This window comes from Podarcis vaucheri, assembly GCF_965113315.1.
Source record: "Podarcis vaucheri genome assembly, chromosome: 18".
NCBI lineage: Eukaryota > Metazoa > Chordata > Lepidosauria > Squamata > Lacertidae > Podarcis > Podarcis vaucheri.
In genome coordinates this window covers 7865373-7893349 of record NC_138756.1, presented here as the reverse complement: position 1 = coordinate 7893349, position 27977 = coordinate 7865373, and the positions used below count along the sequence as shown (strand labels likewise).

The following is a 27977-nucleotide window of genomic DNA, read 5'->3' as shown; positions in this document are numbered from 1 at the left end:
AACGTGCATTTCTTTTTGTTTAAAAAACACACACACATAAGAGAATCTCGTTTCTAAAATTTAAAAAGCCGGAATTAAAAAACCAGCAACAACCAAACAACCAAGGAGAGCGCGGTGTCGCGGCTAGGACCAGCGCAGCTTTTACTCTACCAATTCCAAGCAAAGCTTCTGAAGCGGAGGAGGACAGGTCCGCCAAGGGCGAGCGCTCAGGCTGAAGCCCAAGAGGAGGAGCGTGGCTGGTGGCGGCAGCGGCAGAAGCGGCGGCGGCAGCAGCAGCAACAACAGCGTGTTCCTAGAGCGTGGCTGATCCCTAAGGCAGTGCTTCAGGTGAATCGAGAGGATAAGGCGGCGGCCAAGGTCCACGAGTCCATTTCCTGGTACCGAAGAGACGGGGATTCTGGTTTCAAAAAAAAGCGTCCCACTTCGGAAGCCAAGGGTCACGTAGCCACGGCCTCCAGGTAGCTCTGCAGCTTGCGGACGGTCGTTTCGTCCAAGGAGAATAAGTCAAAGTCGAAGGTTGTGTTGGTGACATTGAAATGTCCCGTTTCCTCAATGAGATTTACAATCTGGGCCGGGGAGGAAAAGGATCGGAGTGAGACACAAATATTCTCCCCCCCCCTTATTAAATTTTCTGTTTTACATTTTAGAAGAGTCATTTAAACCACCTTAAAATATCAATGACTTCCCTTCTTCTCTTCCCACGGTTCATTTCACATAACATAAATCCCTGCATATTTTACATAAACTAAACCATTCGGTATTCCATTATTCCATCCATCAAAACTTATCTACGCAGTTGAATTTATCTTAATGCCGCCAGCGTTTTCAAATGTGCACAATTTCCCTCCATATATTCAATAAATGTTTTCCAATCTTCTTTAAACGTATGCTCTTCTTGTTCTCTTATTCTATATGTTAGGTCTGTGAGACACCAATATTCTGTGCCAACGCAACGCAGAGAGTTTGTTCTCTGCCCTTGCTCTCTCTCTCTCACTGCCTGTCCCACTGCGGAAATTCAGACGGGGACCAATCGTCCACACTTTGTGCGCCATTTTAAAAAGCCATGTGCAGTGCTCCCCCCCCCCCCGCTTCCTTGGTCTGACCCTCTTGTCTCCATGAAAGGCTGCTTCGTGGCATAGGACACAAACTACCTTGGCTGTATTGCAGCAGAACAACAAGGCAATAGCAAATTGGGAGACATCAAAGACTGGTACCTGATGCTTATCTAAGTCCTGCTGGCAGAACACTTTTCCTGGCTAGAGATGTATTTATCCCAATTAGACATTACTTGTGGGCAAGGCTAATAGTACAGTGGTACCTCGGGTTAAGTACTTAATTCGTTCCAGAGGTCCATACTTAACCCGAAACTGTTCTTCACCTGAAGCACCACTTTAGCTAATGGGGCCTCCTGCTGCCGCCGCGCCGCCAGAGCACGAATGCATCCTGAAGCAAAGTTCTTAACCCGAGGTACTATTTCTGGGTTAGCGGAGTCTGTAACCTGAAGCGCCTGTAACCCGAGGTACCACTGTAATTCAAGCGGGATTGCTGATTTGAAAGGTGTGAAGACAGCCATGGCAAGGCAAAGGAAGACCCCACATCTGCCTGGGGGCAGGAACAAGAAGACTCACAAAAAGTCTTCCGAGGACTTCAAGGGGGGAAAAAAAATCACAGAATCACTTCATCAGAAATCTCTCTGTCCTTCGCCTCCATATAGTTATTGGGGGGGGGGGATGCATTTCAGTACAGTGGTGCCTCGCAAGATGAAAAGAATCCGTTCTGTGATTCTCTTCGTCTAGCGGTTTTTTCGTCTTGCGAAGCAAGCCCATTGACGGATTAGCGGATTAGCGCTATTAGCGGCTTTTCTGCTGATCGGATCAACTGATAAGCAGCTTAGCGTCTTAGCAAAAGGGGGGGGAAGGGAAAAAAACCAGCAGGAACTCGCAAGACATTGTCGTCTTGCGAAGCAAGCCCGTAGGAGATTCGTTTTGCGAAGCACCTCCAAAACGGAAAACTCTTTCGTCTAGCGAGTTTTCCGTCTTGCGAGGCATTCGTCTTGCGGGGCACCTCTGTATTTAGCTTTCAAACTGCTAGCCTATCCAACTTTTGAGACCCGTATGTGCTCCCAGGACAGCTTCTGTTGAATTTGCAGGGCCACAAAACTACTAATTATAATAATAACTACAGGTTACTGTTGGATATATGCATAAGGTGCCTGAAGAAGATAATCTGAAAACAGCAAAAGAAGCACCACTCATTGCACTGTGGCAAAAGAGACCGTTTAACATTCTACTCTGGCTTCAACTTGCATCCCACACCAAAAAACCACCTAACATGTCCTTACCTGCTGAAGAACATTTCGTTCCCGTAAAGCCATCAGCCTCCGATGAAGTTCCACCAACTCATCAGTGTAGGCCTTGGGAGAGGGAAGAAGGAACATTAGCAAGGAGAACTCTGAATCTTGAGGTTTTCAGACCTCTCGCCAACAAAAAGCTGATTAATGCTCACCCCCCCCCCATAGCCTGAAGGGCAAATACGCTGGTGCCAGTTCGGGTGGACAGTGGGGAAGGATTTTGTCCTCCTTTGCAAAAAAAAAAAAAAAAAAAATGGACTCAGTGGGTTGGGTGGGTTAGGAGTGATGTCCAGTGAATTAGAACTCCTGTATTACAAATTAGCACATTGTGGAGTTGTGCAAAGGGTTGGGGGCTGGAGGGGAAACGGCAAAGCAAAAACCAGCCGAAAAGAAAATGGGAAGGCAAGTCTTGTATGCATACAAGCAGTGCAGGTATAATCTCTGGCATCCATTAAAGGAGGTATGGGGGAACATTTGGGTCTCCAGATGTTGTAGAACTACAGCTCCCACCGGTCCCTGCAAACATGACCAATGACCAGGGATGATGGGAGTTGTTGTTCAGCAATGTCTGGAGGGCCACAATTGCATTAAAGCGTCTCTGGTAGCAGAGCCCGTGTTGCTGCTAGGGCTGAACAACAGGGCTATTTGAAGCTTTGCTCCAGCAACAACAACAAAAGCAGCAGCAACGCACCTACTCTGTATGAAGTTTCCTTATAAAAAGACCAGATCCTCTCCTTTTGTTTCAAAGGAGAAAAATAAAAAGGAACCTGATTTCCTGCACCCACCATCTAGATCAGGCACGTCCAACAGGTAGATCTAGATTGTGACCTACTGGTGGTAGATCACTGGACGTCTGTGGTAGATCACTGACTCCCAAAGAAGCTCAACAACTTTGACCTGAACCCCCCCAAAATGGGGTAGATCACTGCCAGTTTTAAACTCTCTGATCACAGTCTCTTGGGATTTGGCCACACCTGATGACAGAAAGGCAATAAATGGGCCCCCTCCGAAATCAAGTAAAAAAGAATCAGTATATCCCCTTCCTGCTGCCCAGGGAGAAGCTTGGGTGTGGGAGGAGAAGTACTGGGAGCTCTCAAATCTAGCAGGGCTAGGAAAGGCAGCCAGGGAGCTGCTGCCTGCCAGAGGAGACAATATTGGGTATGAACTAATGGCCTGGCTCTGCAGAAGACAGCTTTGCACATTTGAAAAGATGTGGCTTGAGCCTTGTTAGGGCTGGCTTGGTTTGTCCTGAGCGGCAAAGGGCTCCCTCTGCCAACAGATGGCTTCTCCTTCTTCCCCTCCCTCCCTCCCGCAATTTAAATGCCCCTCTCCATGGAGGTACCTTGTCATAGGTCCCTTTCTTCAGAATCTTTTCTGGCTTGCTGCAGGACTCTGGACTCTTCCTCCCAGTTACCTGAAAGCAGTTAAAGAAGGGGAACGCGCTCACAAGCCAGCTCAGAGGGGACAAAGGGCAACCGTTGCAGCAGAGCCACGATAAGCTGCAAAGACTGTGCTCCTTCAAACTGGAAACCAGGCACAAAAACAGGTTCTCTCCCCTTCTTATAACAAACGAGGAGTCAATTCTGCCCCCCACCCCCATGAGGAATTTCCCCACCACCAGCCAGAGCTCCCCAAACAAGATCGATTCAGCGTGGGAGTAGGGGCAAGGAGCAGGAAACAAGCAAAGGTCCTCATTCAAATCTCTACTCAGATATGATCTCAAGAGATGCCCTCATGCCAACCAGCAGCCTTCTTGAACCCAGTATCCTCCATGGATTTCAATCCCAAGAGCTGCATCCAGTTTGGAGAAGATGGCAAAATGGGGATAGTGGTTTCTCCTACAGGGTTCTGTACTCTGTCTCTGCTGAGAGGGGAGGTCATCAATTGTTTGGGTGTCTTGCGCCCCTATTTACAAACCCCGCCACCAAAACATAGCACTGACCCTATGTGACCAAGCCTTTGGCTTGTGGGTGGCTGCAAGGAAGATATTTGGAACATCCTCTGCCTGCCTTAAAACTAACAGCAGCTTATGCCTGAACCCGAACTGCGGTTAGTTAAACGATTTGTTGAAACGAGCTCGCAACGCACCCTGATTTCTGTTCCTGCCTTGTTTCAACATCCTTGCACAGGCATAGGCAAACTCGACCCTCCAGATGTTTTGGGACTACAACTCCCATCATCCCTAGTTAACAGGATCAGTGGTCAGGGATGATGACAAACTGGAATGTGACAAACTGGAACGTGTGCAGAGGAGGGCAACCAAAATGGTCAAAGGCCTGGAAACGATGCCTTATGAGGAACGGTTAAGGGAGCTGGGCATGTTTAGCCTGGAGAAGAGGAGGTTAAGGGGTGATATGATAGCCATGTTCAAATATATAAAAGGATGTCACATAGAGGAGGGAGAAAGCTTGTTTTCTGCTGCTCCAGAGAAGCGGACACGGAGCAATGGATGCAAACTACAAGAAAGAAGATTCCACCTAAACATTAGGAAGAACTTCCTGACAGTAAGAGCTGTTTGACAGTGGAATTTGCTGCCAAGGAGTGTGGTGGAGTCTCCTACTTTGGAGGTCTTTCAGCAGAGGCTTGACAACCATATGTCAGGAGTGCTCTGATGGTGTTTCCTGCTTAGCAGGGGGTTGGACTCGATGGCCCTTGTGGTCTCTTCCAACTCTATGATTCTATGATGGGAATTGTAGTCCCAAAACATCTGGAGGGCTGAGTTTGCCTATGCCTACCCTCACAGGTGTTCTTAGTCCCCTCGAGAGGACAGGACCAAACAGCTCCAATTCCTTCCCTGCTTCCTCCGATAAATGAACTTCTTCCAATCTTCCCTTGCTATTACTATCTGTAGCCTTTTTCCCTTTGGTCCTTTCTCCTTCTGTTTCCTCTGCTCAACTTTCTCCGCTGCTTACGAAACAAAAACAGCCACTCCTACAACTGTGTTCCCCGCCCCTGCACCCCAGCCTTGCGCTCCTTTAGTATACCTGGGCCAAATTCCAGACAGCTGGGGTGAGTAGGAAGCCAAACTGCCTTTGCTGCACAATTACCTTATTGTTAGAAGGGGGTAATTTCTGGTTGGGCGGAGGCTCCCGACTTGGAAGGCAGGAGTCCTCACTGTTGTCACTGTCGCTATCGCTGTGGCTGAGCCTGAAGAGGTAATAATAATAATAATAATAATAATAATAATAATAATAATAATAATAATACAATGCCCATCTGACTGGATTAGCAGCTCCCAACAAAATATTAAAAACACAATAACACAACAAACATCAAAAACTTCCCAATTTTTGCTAACTTAACAGGTGTTATATACCATCTATACATCATTTTCATCACATTTTCTTTTAGGGCATTGCATGCAGTAAATTTCAAACCTTCTTTCCATAATTTTACCCAATCGCTCAGCTGTATATTATACCCAAAATCTTTGGCCCAGTGAATCATAACAGACTTAACCTCCTCGTCCTTCAAATGCCATCCAAGCAAGTCAAACATAGTTCTTAATTTCCTTGACATCTAATGGGAGGCTGTTCCGCAGGGCGGGCGCCACCACCGAGAAGGCCCTGTGTCCGGTTCCCTGTAACCTCACTTCTCACCGTGAGGGAACCGCCAGAAGGCCCTCGGAGCTGGACCTCAGTGTCCGGACTGGACGATGGGGGCAGCCTTCCAGGACAGGTATGGGGGAACCTTTCCCCCTCCAGATGTTGCTGAGATATAATTTTCATCCTCATCCGTAGCCACTGGCCGCGCTTGCTGGGAGTTGTAGTTCACTGGAGGGCTACAGGCTTCCCACACTTGCCCTGGAAGGCTGCAAGGTTAAGCAGGAAGCTCCGCTCCCACGTTCTGGACAGGTCGCTCTCTGTCTCCAGTAGCTCAGTGGCTGCAGCCAGTGCTTTGTAAGCAAGCAGCTTGAGGATGAATGCCCAGAATGCAGCAACCAGCCAGTGCAGAGCTGAGGTTCGTCATTGCGGCAGCCTCCGGAAGCTACTGGACAAAAGTTGCCATCACCTCTGACCACTGGGCCATGCTGGCTGTGGCCGATGGGAGCTGGAAGGGGCTGACATCATCTGGAGGGCACCACGTTGGCTAATGCCGGGTGCACACAATCCTGAGCTTGATGGGGTGACGGCAAAAGGCTGCCTCCTCTGCTGCTTCTCTTCCATCCCCTCCACAGGCAGCAAAGGGTTGCATTCACTGCCGGTTTTACTCAGAGCACTCCCAGATATTAATGGGCCCAATTTCATCATATTCGTTCATTTCTGAGTAGAACTAGAACTGGCTAAAACTCGACGTGCCCCGTGACGCACTCTTATGAAAACCCTGAACAATCTGTTCAGGTCAAATAAGTCACGAAAGCTTGACCCCCACGTCTTTTGTTTGCTTTAGGCAACAGCTACACAAAAGACGGCCAATTGCATCCGACGGTTGTGCTGGGACGGCAGAAAAGAAGGGCAGTGAACTCTGGCTTCTGCCACTGGCTAAGCGAACCAAACTGCCAGGGGCTGCTCCCCCTGCTTGCCTGGAAGACCACCCTAGCCCCAACCACCAGCCAGAAAAGAAGAAGGCTGCAGGGAAGAGACTCCCCTGACTCCCTCCTTGCCAGAGAGAGTAGTGTGTGCCAACAGATAGCTACTCTGGGGCTGCAGGAGGGAGGGGGAAAGGCCACCCTGACCCCATTCATCAGCCAAATGTACAAGAGCTAACAACTGCTGTTCAAACAAAATCACTGGAAGGTCAGGTGGCCCCAACAGTTCTGGCCTTGAGGACTAAACTCCCTTCTCTACCTGTCCCCCCGCCTTTCATTCTTTTTTAAAAAATAAATATTTTTTACTAGATTTTCCATAAAAAAACAACATTTTTACAAACTTATACATCCATTTTTAACTTAAACCCTTTTTTCCAGAACTTCCCTCAGCTTGTCTGATAATTTTCCGTTTATTTTTTATCCTCGTCTCACATTTCCCAATATTATATTGCACTCAAATACTCTTAATCACATCATATTTTTTAAAACAATATTTCTAACAGTAATTTCACAGAGCTTCTTGAAAGCCAACGAACGTTATTTGCTCGTCACAGAAATTTTTGATATACTCTGCTATACTCTGTAAATTTCTTCCAGTCCTCGGAGAATCTCTGGTCACGTTGGTTCCTAATTCTCCCCGTCAATCTGTCCATTTCTGCGTATTCCATCAGTTTCATCCTCCATTCTTCTTTCGTGGGCATCTCTTCCTGTTTCCATTTCCATCAGTTTCCATTTCCATTTTCCCCTGCCTTTCATTCTGTGTTTCTGTAAGCCGAACTGTGAGCTGTTTTGGGGGTACCATGATTGCCCTTAAACACAGGCAAAAACAGCACATAAATAAACCCGGGCTGCTCTCACCTCGCATCCCTGCTGATGGGAGCTGCCTTGACCGCCGGCTCTTCCCCAGAAGAACTGTCATCGTCGTCAGACTCTTCTGACTGCAAGTCCTCGACCATGGAGCGTAGAGGCCCTGGGGTTCAGAAGCCAGGAAAGCCAGTTTAAAAATGGGCACAGGACAGGGAAACTAAGGTTCAACGCTAAGCGGAGTTGTGCTGGGCTGCTTACCAGGCACTGTCCATTTGGGCTCTGTTCAGTTCCCACTGTGCCACAGGTTGGCACAGTTTGAGGGCTCCCCAAGCCAAACACAGCCTAACCGAAGACAGGAAGAGTGGCCCACCACAAGGCCTGTTTAGTTTGTTGTTCTACCTGTCTAGAACAGTAAACAGGGTGGCTGTTGAGCCACAGAACACAATGCAGAACACACATACAAGCATGGAGAGACACAGGTGGTTTGGGTCTGCCCTACAGGCAAGCAGACATTTTGAGACTCTCCCAAGTCCCCCTCCCATCTCTCCGGTTTGACAGCAAAATCACTGTGTTACCATCAGACATTTCAGAACAAAAAGAAACGGGTTTAGAAACCTTCTACTGTGGAACCTCGGTTGTTGAACGTAATCCGTTCCGGAAGATCCTTCAGCTTCTGAAACATTCAACGATTGAGGCGCAATGGACGGTAGGCCATTTCAATGGAGAAAATGGAGAAACGCGCTTCGGAAGCCATTTGACTTCCAAGGCGCGTTCGAAAACGGAAGCAATTACTTCCGGGTTTTCGGGGTTCGGAAACTGAAAAGTTTGGCTTCCGAGACGCTCGAAAACCGAACAACAAGTTCCCTGCCTCCAAAATACTTGTCCACAGAGTTTTAAACACCATTGGGAAGCCTGTTATAAATAAACCTTGTTTACATCTGTGGAGGCACTTTTACGTGTGGACAGTTGCTCTGTTTGTTGCACCTGCAATGGTGGTGGTAGTTAAGTGTGATACAAGGAGCCGAGTACAGCAGGAGTGGGGAATCTATAGCTCTCCAGACACTCAACTACAACCCCCACAAGTCCTAGCAAGAATGGCCAATGGCCAGAGATGACTGGTGGGAGCTGTAGTTTAGAGACATAAAGGGAAAGGACCCCTGACCATTAGGTCGAGTCGTGGCCGACTCAGGGGTTGCGGCGCTCATCTCGCTTTATTGGCCGAGGGAGCCGGTGTACAGATCATATGGCCAGCAGGACTAAGCCACTTCTGGCGAACCAGAGCAGTGCACGGAAACGCCGTTTACCTTCCGGCTGGAGCGGTACCTATTTATCTACTTGCACTTGGACGTGCTTTCAAACTGCTAGGTGGGCAGGAGCAGGGACCGAGCAACGGGAGCTCACCCCGTCGCGGGGATTCGAACCGCCGACCTTCTGATCGGCAAGTCCTAGGGTCTGTGGTTTAACCCACAGCGCCACCCGCGACCCAGTTTAGAGTCATATGGAGAGCCAAAGGTCTCCCACCCAAGCAGTAGAAGCTTGGAAGACTGTCTTCCGGATTCCAGGAAGAGAGAAGGTTGCAAACATTTGACTATTTGAAGCTGTCCGCTCCAAGACTGGTGATCACATGGCTCTGCCTTCTCCCTTGGGTGCCCCCACCTGCACGCCAGTTAACCCATCCGTCAGCTTGTGTCCTGAATTCATTTTTAAGGGGGGTGGGAGAGAGAAGAGGCAAGAGGCAAGCACATATGTCAGAGAGGTGATTTGACATAGCAGTGGAGAGATGGCACTGTGATTCAGGAAGTCCTCATTTCAAATCTTGCATCTGCCACAGACTTGTGGCAAAGGCAGACTTAGGCAAGACCTTTTCTCTCAGACTCAAACCCCACCCGTCAAACCATCCGGGGATCACACTGACCTTGCAGGTTTGTTGTAGGGATTACAGCAAGATAATGCAAAACACTTTAGAGAAGCCCCTGACAAATACTAAGTATTATTGTTTAGTACCAAAAAATGGCAGAATTAATACTAACGATTTGTTTTTATCAGTCAGGACTATCACCTTGACAGCCTCAAAGGCTAGAAGCTTATCACTTATCACCACTGCTGCTTCTGATGTAGACCCACATTTGCTTCCGTTTGTTGATAACCCCCCCACCCAGAAGAGCAGCCATGTTACGGCTCCCACCAGGGGTGGGGCGAACACGCAACTATCTGCTTCCCAAGTAACCAGAGATGAACAATTTGAGGACCTCGACACCTGCAACATCTGGCCAAAGCAGAATATTCTCTCCCCCTGCCCCCCGCCGTATTACTGCACCTAATTGTGGTGAAATTGTGCCAGGTGGAAAGGATATAGGTGAAGCGAGTCATGGCTAACTTTGCAAATCAGTTCCTCCTGCCCTGGCAGTCTTTTGCTAGCCTAACATGGCCTTTTTTTGCGAAGGGAGGTGGAAAAAGCAGCAACTTTTCTAAAGATTCCCTCAGGCGAGCAGTTATTTTTGCAACTCTTCGATGACCGGCCATGCTGACTGAAAGACCGGGAGCCTAAAGGGTTGGAGGAGGCTGGTCTCTGCTGGCAGACAGCAGCTGTCTGGGGTTTTCGGGGAACTGGTGAGGCTGCCGCGTTTATGTCTAGCCAAGTGGCACGACTTTCTACAGCGGCGGTATTTTAAAAAAGGAAGCTACTTCACTGAAGGCACAGGAAAACCTTGACAAGGGCTGATGTAAGTCAAGAGACTGACCTGGAAAACTGGAAGCACTCAGTTTAGTCCCCCTTAGGTGGCCAAGGGCAAGTGACTCTCTCTCAGCCTCAGTTGGCGCTGAACCACCTCACAGGGTTGTGCTAAAAGATGGCTGATGTAGGTGGATTTAGTTCAGCACCAATTGAGGCTGAGAGAGAATGACTTGCCATGGACCACCTGTTGTTGTTTGGTCGTGTCCAACTCTTCGCGACCCCCTGGACCAGAGCACACCAGGCACTTCTGTCTCCCACTGCCTCCCGCAGTTTGGTCAGACTCATGCTGGTAGCTTCGAGAACCCTGTCCCACCATCTCGTCCTCTGTCTTCCCCTTCTCCTTGTGCCCTCCATCTTTCCCAACATCAGGGTCTTTTCCAGGGAGTCTTCTCTTCTTCTGAGGTGGCCAAAGTCTTGGAGCCTCAGCTTCAGGATCTGTCCTTCCAGTGAGCCCTCAGGGCTGATTTCCTTCAGAATGGATAGCTTTGATCTTCTTGCAGTCCATGGGACTCTCAAGAGTCTCCTCCAGCACCAGAATTCAAAAGAATCAATTCTTCGGAGATCAGCCTTCTTTATGGTCCACTGGACCACCTAAGGGGGCCTAAACTGGGCGCTTCCAGTTTTCCAGCTCAGTCACTTGACTTACATCAGCCCTTGTCAAGCTTTTCTGTGCCTTTAGCTAAGTGCTTTCAAACATTCAGGCAGCACAACGTTGACTGCCGGGTTTTATGAACCAGTGGCTATTATTGGGCCAGTATGACAAGCAAAAACCTCACACTTGGGGGGGAGGCATCGTAGGCTTAATTGACACCAAGACTCACGTGAGATTTCCAAACAGCAACGCACCTTGGCTGTGGTTCTGAGATGGCTCGAAATCAGAGTCGGAGCTGGAGTCGGAGCTGGAGCTGGAGTTGGAAGGGCTGGATGGGGCGGACTTCAGTCGGCACAGAGAAAGGAAGAAGAGAGAGAATTAATTTCAACCCTTTGGTCCTTATAGCAGAATGGCAGAGAGAGAGATGGCAGCCCAGCCCAATTTCTTTTATTTCCTATGGAAGGTTCTTCAGTTTTGTCCTTTAGTAACCAAGAGGATTACATCACAGACTTGGAAGTCTGGTCAAGCTTCTTCTCAGGACTTAAGAAAGATAGGGATAAGTTGGATCCTCATGTTGTTGGGGGGAGGGACACAGCTGTAATAGGCTCTGTGGTCTAACCCTGCTGATCAGAAGGTCGGTGGTTCGAATCCCCGTGACGGGGTGAGCTCTCGTTGCTTGGTCCCTGCTCCTGCCCACCTAGTAGCTCGAAAGCATGTCAAAGTGCAAGTAGATAAATAGGTACCACTCTGGCGGGAATGTAAATAGTGTTTCTGCTGAAAAAGCTTGCTGACCCCTGCTCTCAGTACATGGCATTTGATGCATCCTAACTTTCATTGCTAATAAGTTTTTTCTCCCCAAACAAGAGGAGGTTGTCCTCCTCTTACTCTTTTTTCTTTATTCATCTTGCTATTTCCTTACTTTGGAAGCATTCCTATCTTCCTTTCCTTTGTTTGTCCAAGGGTGACTTAAGGTGTAAGAGCCAGAGTAGAGTGGAGAAAAATCAATGAAAAATAATAAAAAAGTATTTTTAAAAATTTAAATCCGATTTTTTTTTTTTATTTAAAGTGGATTTTTAAAATAAAATACTTTTGGAGAAAAAAAATATCTTTCTAAAGATAGTGTTCAATTTAAGTTACATTATAGTCCAAAGACTATTCATCAGGAAATAAGGATTTGTTTCAAGTTTTTCATGTGTGCTAAAACCCAGTCTTTTTTTTTTAAAAAAAAGGTTTAACCACATCAGTTAACAAACATGGATACAAATGCTATAATGTTACAGTTTTTAGTTAAATATAGTTTAAATTGTTACAAAGGAAATGATTGTTTTTCTCCTTCCAATAAAGTACAGCAGGAAAGCTGTCCAAATATAAACAGTTAACTTATAAAACCTCACAATAATAATATAGAATTTCTAATATTATAACCAAATCAGTATTTTTTTTATATAACTGTAAAAGCTACTCTGAAATTTTATTATTTCAAAAATGAAACCTTTGTCTGGTTGTAAATAGTAAGATTAAGGGACGCGGGTGGCGCTGTGGGTTAAACCACAGAGCCTAGGACTTGCCGATCAGAAGGTTGGTCATTCGAATCCCCGCGACGGGGTGAGCTCCCATTGCTCGGTCCCTGCTCCTGCCAACCTAGCAGTTCAAAAGCACCTCAAAGTGCAAGTAGATAAATAGGTACCGCTCCGGTGGGAAGGTAAACGGCATTTCCGTGCGCTGCTCTGGTTTGCCAGAAGCGGCTTAGTCCTGCTGGCCACATGACCCAGAAGCTGTACGCCGGCTCCATCAGCCAATAAAGCGAGATGAGCGCAGCAACCCCAGAGTCGGCCACGACTGGACCTAATGGTCAGGGGTCCCTTTACCTTTACCTTTAAATAGTAAGATTATACCAGCAAGAAGGAGTCTTTCTGTAAAAAGAAGATGTAAATCAAGTCTTACTGACTAGTGATTTAAATCGATTACAGTGGTACCTCGGGTTACAGATGCTTCAGGTTACAGACTCCGCCAACCCAGAAATAGTACCTTGGGTTAAGAAGTTTGCTTCAGGATGAAAACAGAAATCGTGCGGCAGCAGCAGGAGGCCCCATTAGCTAAAGTGGTGCTTCAGGTTAAGAACAGTTTCAGGTTAAGAATGGACCTCCAGAACGAATTAAGTACGTAACCAGAGGTACCACTGTAATTTAAATCAAATCCACCCTGAGCCCGAGGGTGGTGTGCGGGTGGTTTGACTGGAGCCAAGGTTTCCTAGGGTGGAAGGCCAGACCTTCTTCCGTGACCCAGTTCTGGAACATGTGGTAAGAATGATGGAGAGTACGGGGTGGCACTATGGACCACTACTAACAATCACAATTTATTACCCAGCCTTCACCCTGAGGTCCCAGGGCAGGTTACAAGCTAAAGTGACCAGGGTCTATGTAGTGGTTGGGAGTTACTCGTGCGTAATCCTGCCTCGTTTGAGCATCGGATTGCCTGGTTAAACCCTCCGGACTGCACAGCCCATCTCAGCGTGGCTGCCCTTAGTCACTCGTAGAATCTGTCTGCGGGCGTTTCTTAAAGCGTTGCCAACATAAGAGTTGTTTGACGCCTAAGCGTCTCCTCCTCTCACTGCGCGGGAGTCTCCTGCGCAGGGTGGGTGTGGGCAGCGGGGTGCTTGGGCTCTCCTCACTCACTTCCAACGAAGAGTCCTGGAGGCCCTGCACCTCCCTGTCCCGTTGCTCTCCTGGATCCCTGGTGTTACACTCATTCTCTTCCCCTCTTTCCCAGCTGAGTCTCCCCCTAGCGCCGGGACCTTCTCCTGCAGAATCAGAGACCCTCTCCTTCTCCCGTGCCTCTGATGTCAGTTCCCTGACAGTCTAGCCCAAGGGTCGGCAACCTAGGGCCCATGGGTCAAAGGGGGCCCACGGGGGTCGTTTAACCAGCCCACGAGCCACCCCCCAACTAAGCTGCCTGCTCGGCAAGTCCCCGCCCGCTGCGCTAAACCGGCGCAGCGCGCCACGGGGGCTCGCTTCTGCGGTGCTGGAAATCGCGTCTGCACAGACTAGGACGCCAGAAATCGTGGTCCACCAGGGCTCTCCGCTGGAGTGAACCGGCCCAGGCGGGGTAAACCTTGCCGACTCTGGTCTAGTCAGTGCTTGGGCTGCCTGTGACAGCCAATGCAGTGGCTGCAATTAAGTTTTGAATGCCCTAAGTTTCGTTGCATTTTTAATATTTGTTGAGCGGCTGGGGCAAGCAGTCAGATGGTCTGCACAGGAATAATAAAAATATTATTTATTTATGCATGTCCTGATCACATTGGAGAAAAGAGTGGCATAACCATTTTTGTTTTTAAATACGGTTAAAGAAAAAGATTTGAAAAACCATTCAGCTCCCCAGGAGCCCTCTCAGGCTGGAATCTTAGAGGGGGGAAACTGGCCATTTCTTAAGTATTTTAGGATGGTAGTGAGGGAAACCACCATTGTACCTCACCTCTAGGGTTTCCCTGCATTCTGAAAAGCCTTTACGAATCCTAAGAAGAAATGTCAGCAGACTAGAGGGCAGAGAAGGCATGTGCAGGACTGAAACTCAACAAGAGCTCCAGGTCTTCAGCATGGATTGTATTTACCGTATTTTTCGCTCTATAAGACGCACCAGACCACAAGACGCCCCTGGTTTTTGGAGGAGGAAAACAAGAAAACAAATATTCTGAATCTCAGAAGCCAGAACAGCAAGAGGGATCTCTGCGCAGCGAAAGCAGCAATCCCTCTTGCTGTTCTGGCTTCTGGGATAGCTGCGCAGCCTGCATTCGCTCCATAAGACGCACACACATTTCCCCTTACTTTTTAGGAGGGAAAAAGTGACTCCTATAGAGCAAAAAATACAGCAATTGCCTACACTCAGTAGACACCATACAGCGCAGCCCTGCCTGGCCTTGCAGGGAAGAGAACAGGCCCCTCACCTCTGACTTCAGGGAAGCTTCATCCTCGGAATTGGAGTCCTCTGCCACCGCCACCTCCATGGGTTTTTTGATTGCCTTCGTTTCCGTCTCCGTTTTCATCTTCTCCACTTTGGCGCTCGGCTTCTCCTTGGCTGGCTTCTTCTCGGCGTAAGACGAAGTCCGAGGAGACGTTGCCGGGACGGTCTTGGCTCCTTTGGAGCTGCTCTTCTTCGGCTTCTTAGCGCTGGGTTTTGGAGACTCCACCGTAGAGGGCCTTTTGCTGGAAGGCTTCATGTCCGGCGGTGGAGGACCACCCTTTGGCGACGTGTTCTCTAGCTTGGGCTCCTTCAGAGCCAGCTTGGGCTCCTTGAAAGCAGCTTTCGGGAGGGTCTTCTCCTCTTTGGGCACCTTGTTCTCAGTGGGTTTCCTGGAGGAGTCCTTCACAGGTTTACCCGGCTCCCTTTCAAGGTCTCTGGAGGAGTTTTTGCTCTCCGAGTCTTTCCTGGGCCTCTCGCGATGCTCTCGGGTGACCTTGTGTGGCTTGGAAGCTTTGCTGCCATCTTTGTTGGCCTCCTAAGAACCGGTGGAGAAATGAAAAGACCAGCAAAGTTTAATTATCCCGTCCTGTAAGAAAGGATTGGGTTCTGCGGAGAAAATGGAATCTTCCTCCAAAGGGAAAGCCACCATGCAGGAAGCATTCAGATAATCAGCTACCGTATTTTTCGCTCTATAAGACGCACCTGACCATAAGACGCACCTAGTTTTAGAGGAAAACAAGAAAAAAATTATTCTGAATCTGTGCAGCGCTTCCCCAGCAAAGCGGAAGGAGAAACGGAAGGGGCTCCATTTCTCCTCCCGCTTCGCTGAAGGGGCGCTGTGCAGCTTTCCCTCTCTGCGCAGCGCCTCTCCAGTGAAGCGAAGCGTTCCTCCTGTTGCCCTGAAGAGGCTTCGCGCGGCTGTCCCAGAAGTCAGAACAGCAAGAGGGATCGCTGCTTTCGCTGCGCAGCTCTCCCTCTTGCTGTTCCGGCTTCAGCGATAGCTGCGCAGCCTGCAATTCGCTCCATAAGACGCACACACATTTCCCCTTACTTTTTAGGAGGGAAAAAGTGAGTCTTATAGAGCAAAAAATACAGTATATATAGTGTGCACATAATTCTATGCCTCTTCGGAGGGCTTTAGTGTCTCTGCAGAATGGGAACAACGAAAGATTCTAGACCTCATCATTTTGGAAGGATATTCCCACACTCTTCCTAAGCGACTCACCTTTGACCCATGGGGCGGTTTGGTCTTTTTCGGATCAGAGAAGGCAGAGAGCGGTATTGTGGGTAACATGGGGTAGTCAGGACTTGGCCTGGACACTGTTTCGGCCCCTTCTGGCATGACCACCACCTAAGGAGAGACAACTTGGATATTAATGCTGTTCCACACCTTTGTGCCAGCAAATTCCAGAAATCCCCTATCTGGTCATTTTCTTTTTTTAAAAAATAATATTTTTATTAAGTACAAATTAGAAAACATACATATTCAGAACAAAATAAAATACAAAATAAAAAGAAAATACATCTAACCAAGGAAAAATAATTAGAGAATATTTTGTCTCTTATCATATTTACAGTTATTTATAGCTCTATAAAATGCTATTCACAATAAAGCAGTGAAATGAAAGATAAGATATCAGAAAAAAGAACAAAGGAAGAATAAAGAAGTAAAAGAAAAGGTCGTAAGTGAAAATTTTTAAAAGTAGATAAGTACTCACAATACATAGCCATTTCCCATCTATATTTATATTCAATTGCATAATTTCATCTTGTCCTTACCTACCTTAAAGGTAAAAGGTACCCCTGCCCGAACGGGCCAGTCTTGACAGACTCTGGGGTTTGTGCGCCCATCTCACATCTATTGGCCGGGGGCCAGCGCTGTCCGGGGGACACTTCCGGGTCACGTGGCCAGCGTGACAACGCTGCTCTGGCGAGCCAGAGCCGCACACGGAACGCCGTTTACCTTCCCGCTGGTAAGCGGTACCTATTTATCTACTTGCCCCCGGGGGTGCTTTCGAACTGCTAGGTGGGCAGGCGCTGGGACCGAGCAGCGGGAGCGCACCCCGCCGCGGGGATTCGAACCGCCGACCTTTCGATCGGCAAGCCCTAGGCGTTGAGGCTTTAGCCCACAGCGCCACCCGCGTCCCTACCTTAGTTTTTTTTAAAAAAAGACTTCCACCGTTTACCTCACACGCTTTTAATAATCCGTTCGTCAGAACCTCTGTTCTTCATATTTTCCAGTCATTTTATCATATTATCCAGTCATTTTCTCTGCACCACACAACAAACCTCTATCACCCTCACCCTGTTTCCCAGCCTAGAAATAAAGAGCGTAACAGCACTTCACAAAACCCATTCGGCTATGAGCTTTTGGCTAGAGCGATCCAAAGAACAGCAAACAGCCATGACACTGAGCATGCAAAGACCAGGACGCATCTGTCTTGGCTACTCACCCCACCAGCCCTGATTAGTTTTCGGCGGAATTCCTTGGTGGGGTTGTTGAAGGTCAGCTTCTCACAGCGCAGGTGGTTGACGGGCGGATTCCCCTCCAGGTTCAAGAAAAGATCGTAGGTGAAGCAAACTTTCTTCGGTTCCTCCTGAAAGCAAAGGAGGAAAAGCCTCATGAAGGGGTTTTAACAACTATATATACCAACGCAGGGAGATGCCTTATCTTGAGTCAGGCTTTGGGCACTTCTAGCTCAGGGTTGCCTATACAGACATTCAGCAATGTCTAGGCAACACGATGACCATGTACATACGCAACAGACCACATCTTTATAGAATTCCTTCAAACCATAACAAGTACAAAATAATCGTTAGTCTCAAAGTCTCTGAAAATCTTTAAATGAAGTGAGGTACCAAACTTTGTGGGACGCAGGTGGCGCTGTGGGTTAAACCACAGAGCCTAGGCCTTGCCGATCAGAAGGTCGGCAGTTCAAATCCCTGCGACGGGGTGAGTCCCCTCGGATTAGTCCCTCCCCCTAGTTTTCCCTTAGGGACACGGGTGGTGCTGTGGTCTAAACCACTGAGCCTAGGACTTGCCGATCAGAAGGTCGGCGGTTCAAATCCCCGCAATGACGGGGTGAGCTCCCATCGCTCGGTCCCAGCTCCTACCAACCTAGCAGTTCAAAAGCACAAAGTGCAAGTAGATAAATAGGTACCGCTCCAGCGGGAAGGTAAACGGTGTTTCCATGTGCTGCTCTGGTTCGCAAGAAGCGGCTTAGTCCTGCTGGCCACATGACCCGGAAGCTGTCTGCGGACAAGCGCCGGCTCCCTCGGCCAATAAAGCGAGATGAGTGTCGCAACCCCAGAGTCGGCCACGACTGGACCTAATGGTCAGGGGTCCCTTTACCTTTTACCAAACTTTGTACGATGAAAGACAAGCTGTGAAGCTTTGTGTATTCAGCAAATATGATGTCCAACACTGAACAGTGATTCTGGATACTGACTAATGTTTCGTAGAATTCTTTGTCACCGTGGTGGGAAGATATAGAATTGCTTCATAAACCCATCTTATTTTGAATGAATGTATGTAAATGAAAATATCAATTGCTGTGGAACAGTGCTCGTGTAATAATGTAGTCACTGCTTACTGTTGGACATCATATTTGCTGAACACACAAAGCTTCACAGCTTGTCTTTCATCGTGCAAAGTCTGGTGCCTCACTTCATGTAAAGATTTTCAGAGACTTTGAGACTAAAGATGATTTTGTACTTGTTATGGTTTAAAGGAATTCTATAAAGATTGTCTATTGCGTATGTACATGATCATCGTGTTGCCTAGACATTGCTGACGTTCTCTTTGCAACACAGGGGTTTGTTTGGTTACTTATTGCTGTACCGACATTCAGACATGACTCTCTTTTTGCCCCGGTCCCTGCCATGGCTTAGAACAATCCTGAAACACACTAGGAAGATAGGAAACAAACGCAGAACAAAACACAGCAGACATAGAGGGCAACCCAGCTGAAACTTCAAACACAGCAAGGCTTGTATGGGAACAGCCTATCCCGGGCCCAAAAGCTTTTGGCTGCGTAGGTCAAAATGTGCACTCTGAAGTGTACCTTCCAGGCACAGTGGTGGGCAGGGCGGATCCTGGAGGACTGGCAAGAACACAGCTCCATTCTGCAGGTTCCAGTTTGCAGCCTGACTGCAGTACTGAGCCGAAAGGTTTCCCAGATGGGTATTAGGGGCAGCCCTCACAGCAATCGGGCCTGGACTTTTATCTCATCATGGATAACGGCGCAAAGATCAGGTACCAACCAAAGTCAGAGGAAGGTTACATATTCTAGGGTGTTGGTTTGGGGCCAACACAATCTATTCACTGTTCTACCTGCTTTTAAAACAGGCACCCCCAAACTCAGCCCTCCAGATGTTTTGGGACTACAATTCCCATCACCCCTGACCACTGGTCCTGTTAGCTAGGGATGATGGGAGTTGTAGTCCCAAAACATCTGGAAGGCTGAGTCTGGGAATGCCTGCTTTAAAATCTGAATACCAAGGCGGGGATCCCAACTTTTTTGGGCCCAGGACACATTTGGAATTCTAATAATCTGTTGCGGGCACCGCAGAATATCTATTTAGCAAAAGAAAAACTGGCAATGCTCAGAACCAGCCCCAACAAAGTCAAAATACCAACACTTATGTTACATGGAACATTGCTTCAGTGGCTTTATGCTGCAAAGTGATCAATACATTTGCTTAAGAAACGAAACAAACAGAAGAGACCGAACACTCCCATCAACAAAAACTAATTTAATTTAAAAAAAGAAGAATTTTGGAGGGACAGGGGGTCTTGGGAGGTGTCTGAAGTTGCTGTTGTGCCTGTGAGCAGCACACTGGAGACCTCCCCACAAAGAGATGCAGAGATGTGAAAGACAAGGAGAAAAGAGGCAGATCAGGGAGGTCATTTGCTTATCTGGAGATCCCATGATAGATCAACGCATGAAAATGTGCATGAAATGCACAGACCGTCTCATTGCTTCAAAACGAGCAGGTTAAATGATAACTGGACCTGGATAAAAACTTGGGTTGGGCCAATGCGGTTCAGCTACATTGATGTAGGGGCTGGCCAGCCCGCTGAGTTTGCCGCATGTTTTAAGGGAACGCAAGAAGGGAGCCCGGGGACGGCAAGGAGGAGAGATTGAAATGATACCTTGTTTTTGAAGTGGACTTCAATGGGCATAATGAAGCCAGCATAGCCAGACTCCTCCACTTTATAAGGAGGTTCTTTGCAAACTGAGAAGAAAAGCAGAAATTAAGTATTAAAACTTCAGGGCTGTTGGATCGCAGAAGAAACATACAGGTTGGCTAGCTTCTATGCTATGTCGCCTTAGGCAAGCTTCTCTTTCTTTGCCAATCTGAGCATCTCCACACCTACCTAGAGAATGGGGATAGCAATACAGATCGCAATTGCAGGTCTGTTGTAAGGCTTACAAGGCTTACAGAGTGATACACTATTGAAAACAATAACCTATTACAGGAACATAGGAAGCTGCCTTGGACCTTGGTATCTTGTTGGACCTCTGACCCACCTAGTTCAGTACTGTCTACACGGGCCGGCAGCAGCTCTCCAGGGTTTCAGACAGGGGTCTCTCACAGTCCAATATGGAGATGATGATAACGCATCGAGCATAGCGTCCTTGTATTGGGCCAGGGGCCAGCAAACTTTTTCAGGAGGGGGCCGGCCCACTGTCCCTCAGACCTTGTGGGGGGCCGGACTATATTTTGAAAAAATAAATGAACGAATTCCTATGGCCCACAAATAACCCAGAGATGCATTTTCAATAAAAGCACACATTCTGTCCTTGTAAAAATATGCTGATTCCTGGACCGTCCGTGGGCTGGATTTAGAAGGGGATTGGGCCGGATCCAGCCCCCGGGCCTTAGGTTGTTTCCTGCTTGGCAGGGGGTTGGACTCGATGGCCCTTGTGGTCTCTTCCAACTCTATGATTCTATTCTATTCTATTCTATTCTATTCTATTCTATTCTATTCTATTCTACCCACGTGTTAGGCCAACAATTGTTCTCACTCAAGGAGCAGGACTGCAGTGAGAAAGGAGCCATTCACTTCTGGCCTGCAGGTACTTCTAGCTCGCTGAGAGTTCAGGCATTTGTCAAAACCTGTGAATTCTGTGGGCTGCTGAATCTAGCTAAATCCTACTCGGAGCACAGTCACTGAAATGAACGGACCCAAACAGGCCATGTACATCCTTTCAATAGACTTACTCTGAGTACGACCAGCGCTGGATCCAACCCTGCATATGTGGATGGGTGGTGCAGGAATTCTCAAGCAAGCCACGCACCCCAAAGCACTCCCATGAACAGCCGACAACAACCCCTGTGCTGACTGGGGAAGGTCTACAGGGGGTTTCTACTGATGAAGAGCAGGGTACCCTTCACTGTTCTGTGGTTGAGGATTCCCCAACAACAAGAGGCATTTTGGTTGTGTTCAAGCAAAGACAAGGAGAAGCCCCTGGCAGATTCCATTCAACATGGAGGTTGTCAGGGACTGAGCATATCTTGGTGTTAGCAGTTGGGTATTGGGAGGGGGGATGAGGGCAGGGCTTGCATTGTGTACTCTGTCCCCAATGGGAGCGCTTGTGTGCTTTGAAGTATGGCAGAACACACCTACAGAGAAAGCTACTGTATTTTTTGCTCTATTAGACTCACTTTTCCCCTCCTAAAAAGGGGAAATGTGTGTGCGTCTTATGGAGCGAATGCAGGCTGCGCAGCTATCCCAGAAGCCAGAACAGCAAGAGGGATCGCTGCTTTCACTGCGCAGCGATCCCTCTTGCTGTTCTGGCTTCTGAGATTCAGAATATTTCTTTTTCTTGTTTTCCTCCTCCAAAAACTAGGTGCGTCTTGTGGTCTGGTGCGCTTACAGAGCGAAAAATACGGCGCACACACATGAACTCACCACGTTTCGGTTTAGGGAAGCTCTGATGCAACCGGAAGACCACCCTCTCCACAAAGTGCTGGATCTCGAATTGTTCTGGGCCACGCACAAACACCATCCAGTCATGGGTGAACCCCTCGGTGGTGGGCTTCTTCCGTAGCTGGGCGCGGTGCCCCAGCTCCAACTTCACCTGGACCGTGCACTAGGGAGGCAAAGGGAGTTACGGAATGGAGACAGGCAACATCTAGGAATGTCAAAGTCGAGACGCAGCAGCGACAAGAAGAAATACAGTACCCCTGATACGGTATGCCTCATGGCGAAAGGTTGAACGCTGCCTCGGAGCACAGGACTATGGATGGAAGTTACAGGAGAACAGAGTTCTGCTGAACAGTGGGAGCTTCTTGATGGAAGAGTTTGACAACAGGACCATTGGCCTTCCATTGGTCTTCCAGTGGAAGCTGCATCTTTGGGGGATGCAAGAGGCCGGATTTGGTCATGTCTGCGAAACCTTTGACCCTCTGTATGTTGCTTGAACAGCCACTTCTGTCATCCCTGACTATTGGTTAAGGTGGCTGGGGCTGACAGACGTTATAGTTTAGCAACATCCTGAGGACCGAGGGTGTCCTACGCCTGAATTAGATGGTCTGAAAGTCACCCACCAATTCTATGACTGAATGCAGATATGGATAAGGTGCATATCCAAAGGTGGTGCATGTTTGGAACTAGCCAGCATTTCCACTCCCCCCCAAAAGAACGGGTCCCTTGAGCTCCCACTGCAAGTACAGTGGTGCCTCGTAAGACGAAAAGAATCCGTTCCGTGATTCTCTTCGTCTAGCAGTTTTTTCGTCTTGCGAAGCAAGCCCATTGACGGATTAGCGGATTAGCGCTATTAGCGGCTTATCTGCTGATCGGATCAGCTGATAAGCGGCTTAGAAAAAGGGGGGGGGAAACCCCAGCAGGAACTCGCAAGCCATTGTCGTCTTGCGAAGCAAGCCCATAGGAAATTTGTTTTGCGAAGCACCTCCAAAACGGAAAACTCTTTCGTCTAGCGAGTTTTCCGTCTTGCGAGGCATTCGTCTTGCGGGGCACCACTGTAGTCAAAAGAGCAGCATTGAACAGGGGCACAAGCTGGACATGCACATAGCTGTCAACTTTCAGATTTGAAAATAAGGGATTGGCAGCCTCGAAAATAAGGGATCAGCAGCCTCCCCTGTCCCGGGGACCGTCTACACGATATCTAACAATCCGGGATAGCAGCGGGAAGCAGTGCTGGAATAAGGGAATTTCCCACAAAAAAAGGGAAGGTTGACAGCTATGGACATGCACCTGAACCACGCGCATCTTGCAGTGCACAGATACTTTGGGGGCATTAAGGTGGACACACATGATGGCAAAGCATGAGGCACTGACATATTTTACTTTCAGAAGACTTCCTCTCTCCTGTTACTGGCTTCATAGTGCAGACCTCTCACTCAACATCCTATTGTGATCGAGTGTTGTCCTGCTTCCGTATCAGTCTTGCTGAGCATCCTCAACCGAAACACAAGCACCCAGCAAGGTCTGCGGCAGAGCAGGGAAGTGAACCTGGGTCACTTCCTAGTAAGGAAATCCCCAAAAATATGTAAGAAGGAAGGGCAAAGGTTGGTCTTCCCTTTAATTGTATTGTTAAAATACAGTCCCTGAGAATGAAAGGGCTAATATTTGTGCAGGTGTCAACAAATCTGGGCTCCCCTTGGTAACCTGCTCTTGTCAAAATGCTCCCCTTAAAGGGGATAAGAGTCTTCTGACATGATATGAGTTCAAGGGCGAGCCCAGGTGTGTGTGTGAGCCCCTTGCCTTCCTCCGCAGCCGAGGATAGGAATGGAGCTAAGCTTCATATATTCAGCAGGAAGCTTTCTCACGGCTCTCCCAAGCATCTCCCATGTTCAACACAACACCAGGGACAGTCCTTGCATTACTTCCATCTTCCATGCTTCTTATGTGGGCCTGGCATCACAGAGAGTCCTCATGTTTCTCCAGGAACACAAGAAAGGAAGAGACTCTCCTTTTGTGCTTGTGCCAGAACAAAAAATGTATTTACCGGTGGATCCTTGTATATGTGCAGTGATGCATCCAGAACATCAGTGTGCGTTTTAGAGAGGTCACATAAATATGAACATTATTTGAAGACTGCAAACGGGGATGTCCTGGTTGCCTTTACGGCAGTGGTTTCCAAACCTTTACTCGCCATGGACCACTTGAAAACTGCTGGGGGTCTTGGCGAATCACTTAATGTTTTTCTTTCCTACTGTAGCAATTACAATGTGCTGCCTGATTTTAAATTGCATTTCTAATTGTTTCTTTTATTTCTTTTTCTTTTATGGTATTACGAGTTGAATTCTACAAAATACAAACTGTAGTGCAATAGAATACAATATAAGCAATAAAACTGCAGCTAAAATCAATATGATTTATTGCAGAAATGCCACAGACCACATGAATGAAATCTGTGGGCCGCAGACCAGAGTTTGAGAACCGCTCTAGGTGACACAGACATGGTTATTGTTTGGTAACTGCAATATCCACAAGTAACTTGCATGTGTGGATGGGCTATTGCAGACAAAACATTGCAAGGAGAATTCCTCGCATCTCCTCAAAACACAGGGCTTTGCAGTGGAGTCTATTCACCTTTCAGCTACCAGTGATTCAGGAGGCAAGAAATCAAGAATGAATCAGACCTCTATGTCTGGGAACTGCTGACACACACAGCCTTCGAGGAGATATGAAAAATGGGCCTCTGGTGTTAGAACTGTAATGACTACTTCGCAGTTAAGATATCAAGTGGTGGAACAGCCATGTAGGAACAAGTTCATTGATAACCAAGAAGAGTAAGTCTGCCTCCTTATCTTACATCCAATATGCAAACTGTATCAAATATACATTTATATAAACATCACGTACCCCTTGCTACATGCTACAAAACGTTTTAGATAAATTAGATACAGGCTTACATGAACACAGAAGTATTCACATGTAGCCAGTTGTATGTGCTTGTGTGTTTATATAATGTGTATTCAATATAATGCATATTTCAGCATGTGTGTGGAACGTGCTGCCCATGTAGCCTGCGTTTGCTGATTTGAAAATTTAAAGATATTCAAAAAACATAAAATATAAAGTGTGTATACAGACACATGTGCCCATTCTTGCTGAATATACACATATATGACATACAGTAGTTGCTATCTAAATAACTGCATTTCAAATACACAAAGCTGTTATTATAGCCAGTGGTGCCTCGCAAGACGAAAAGAATCCGTTCTGTGATTCTCTTCATCTAGCGGTTTTTTCGTCTTGCGAAGCAAGCCTATTGACGGATTAGCGGATTAGCGCTATTATCGGCTGATCGGATCAGCTGATAAGCGGCTTAGCAAAAGGTGGGGAAAAGGAAAAAAAAAACCGCAGGAACTCGCAAGACATTGTCGTCTTGCGAAGCAAGCCCATAGGAGATTCGTTTTGCGAAGCACCTCCAAAACGGAAAACTCTTTCGTCTAGCGAGTCTTTCGTCTTGCGAGGCATTCGTCTTGCGGGGCACCACTGTACTGATACACAGTAATGGTGATCCAGTATATAATCAGCTATATAGACAGGAGGTCAGCAAAGGCCTATCTGTGCAACACGGGCATGCAGGCCTAGTAGGAATGCTATGAGTAACAGCTGTGAAGCTCCTTGTTTGAACACTGCCTTCTGCCATGAACTTAAAAACAGGTAGCGTTAGGCATGCCATGCCTTGGGCAACCGTGAGAAGTATGAAAACAATACTAGTTGGTCTACTGTACGAAGCTGCTGCATAGACTGCAACAAGACAATACGTGCAAGCAAAACCCTCTTTCCTCATCTTATTTTTGGGGTGTACGTGCAGATATACATGCTAGTGTATATACACACAGAGATATACTTACATGTACAGTGGATGCTTGGGTTGTGAACGTGATCCGTGCAGGAAGCACGTTCGCAACCTGCAGCGCCACGTCTGCGCACGCGCAGGTTGCGATTCGGTACTTCTGCGCATGCGCAAAGCGCGGTTTAGCGCTTCGGCACTTACGCAAGCGCTGAAACCCAGAAATAACCTGTTCCAGTACTTCCGGGTTCAGTGCGGTGTGCAACCCGAAATCGCACAACCCAAAGCGTCTGTACATGAAAGGGGAGGGGGCAGCTGTCCGCCCTCCTTCTCCAAGCATCCTCCATCCCCACTGAGAAAGGGTCGGGCTCCAAGAACTCAAAACTCCCCCAAGTCTCTCTCACTTACCCTAATTTTGTGTCGCAAGCTCCTCCCCTTCTCAGGGAGACACACCCACTTCCAAGAGTGGAAACACCTCTTTTCCCAGCTAATAGAATGGAGGGGTGAGCAAAGAACAGAACAATGGAGCTCCACAAAACAGAACTGTGCCTTTGGGCAGCAGAAAACAAACTCCACTCCCTCAGATATGGGCTGGGATGGAGGAGGAGCCACTCATCTCCCCCAAGCATTCCAGTCCTTACTCTTTTTTTTTTTGGGGGGGGGTTCCCAGCCTTTGGATGGAGCAAAGCCACACACCCTTCCTGGATCGTGGCAGCTCCTCTTTCCAAACTCTGGAGGAGAGGGGCCTGTTCTCTCCCCATTTCAGTAACTGGAGGAGGGAGCTATACTGTTGGGCAAATAATAATAATAATAATAATAATAATAATTTATTATTTATACCCCGCCCATCTGGCTGGGTTTCCCCAGCCACTCTGGGCTGGGCAGCTTCCAACAAAACACTAAAATACAAGAACCTATTAAACATTAAAAACTTCCCTAAACAGGGCTGCCTTCAGATGTCTTCTAAAAGTTTGGTAGTTATTTTTCTCTTTGACATCTGGTGAGAGGGCGTTCCACAGGGCGGGCGCCACCACCGAGAAGGCCCTCTGCCTGGTTCCCTGTAGGTTTGCTTCTCGCAATGAGGGAACCGCCAGAAGGCCCTCGGCGCTGGACCTCAGCATCCGGGCAGAATGATGGGGGTGGAGATGCTCCTTCAGGTCTACTGGACTGAGGCCGTTTAGGGCTTTCAAGGTCAGCACCAACACTTTGAATTGTGCTCGGAAACATCCTGAGAGTCAATATAGGTCTTTCAGGACCGGAGCTATATGGTCTCGGCGGGCGCTCCCGGTCACCAGTCTAGCTGCCGCATTCTGGATTAGTTGTAGTTTCCGGGTCACCTTCAAAGGCAGCCCCACATAGAGCGCATTGCAGTAGTCCAAGCGGGAGATAACCAGAGCATGCACCGTTATGGTGAGACAGTCCATACTAATTGTGCTCGGAAAGGTATGAAAATAATAATAATAATAATCCCTGCATCGCGAGAAGGGGGGTCAGACTAGATGATCCTGGGGGTCCCTTTCCCAACTCCACAAACCCAAGGGTGACAAGCCACGCCCCTTTGGCAGCTGGCAGCCCACAGAGGCAGAGCCACGCCCCCTTCCGTGTGTGTGTGATGGGAGGGGCTTAGCGACGAGGGTGAAAAAGGCCAGCAGGTAAAAAAGGCCCCGCCCACCACGGGGGAGGAGCCAGGGCTCTGCGGCACCGCCACGCCCCCTCTCAGGGCCGCCAAAGCCCCGCCCCCTTTCCAGCAGGCGGGGGGCGGGGCCTGCCAGGGCAGCCAATGCAGCCAAGCCACGCCCCCTTCTTGGGGAGCGGGAGGGCGGGGCGAGAGCGGCCCCTCCCCCCCGTCGCCTCACCTGATTGTCCATGGCTGGGCCCGGCCTGCCCGCCCGCCTCTTTCTCTTCCCGTCCTGCTGGGCTTTCGGGCCTAGCCTGGCTTCCCCTCAGGGCTGCGGCTTCGGCTGCTGCTCCGCCTCCTCCTCAGGCCGCCGCCGCCGCCTCATGGTTCGGGGCCTGCTGCGCCTCTCCCGCCGGCCTCGCCTCAGCGCGCTCGCCCTGCCCTCCTCCCACCCCCCGCCCGCCAGCCACAGTCTCCTTTTCCTTTCCCTCCTGCGCTACAACCGCCGCCGCCGCCGCCACGCCGGAACCGGAAACCCCTCCCCTCACCGCTGCTCCGGGGACGGGCAGCCGACTCGGCCAATGGCGGCGCGGGATGGCCCGGGCCAATGGAG

General features: G+C 48.5%; 1 protein-coding gene across 1 annotated transcript; it reads right to left on the bottom strand.

Moving 5' to 3' along the window:
* Window positions 1–106: 106 nt before the first annotated feature.
* Window positions 107–27771, bottom strand: MLLT1 (MLLT1 super elongation complex subunit). Its single transcript, XM_082206456.1, has 12 exons — window positions 27603–27771; window positions 21888–22068; window positions 20124–20206; window positions 17422–17565; window positions 16194–16319; window positions 14952–15503; window positions 11266–11353; window positions 7737–7848; window positions 5398–5497; window positions 3693–3764; window positions 2342–2413; window positions 107–566 (listed from the first exon to the last, which is right to left on the bottom strand). Exons 1-12 carry the CDS (start codon window positions 27612–27614, stop codon window positions 438–440), a joined length of 1671 nt encoding a protein of 556 aa, XP_082062582.1. The 5' UTR covers window positions 27615–27771; the 3' UTR covers window positions 107–437.
* Between the last annotated feature and the right edge of the window lie 206 nt (window positions 27772–27977).

What these genes read in the sequence shown, in the direction of transcription:
- MLLT1 (XM_082206456.1), bottom strand. An exon ending in AACCGCCCCATGGGTCAAAG is followed by an intron (nt 15,504 to 16,193) that starts GTGAGTCGCTTA and finishes ACCGGTTCTTAG; the next exon opens with GAGGCCAACAAAGATGGCAG. An exon ending in AGAAAGGGACCTATGACAAG is followed by an intron (nt 2,414 to 3,692) that starts GTACCTCCATGG and finishes CCCTCTCCCAAG; the next exon opens with GCCTACACTGATGAGTTGGT.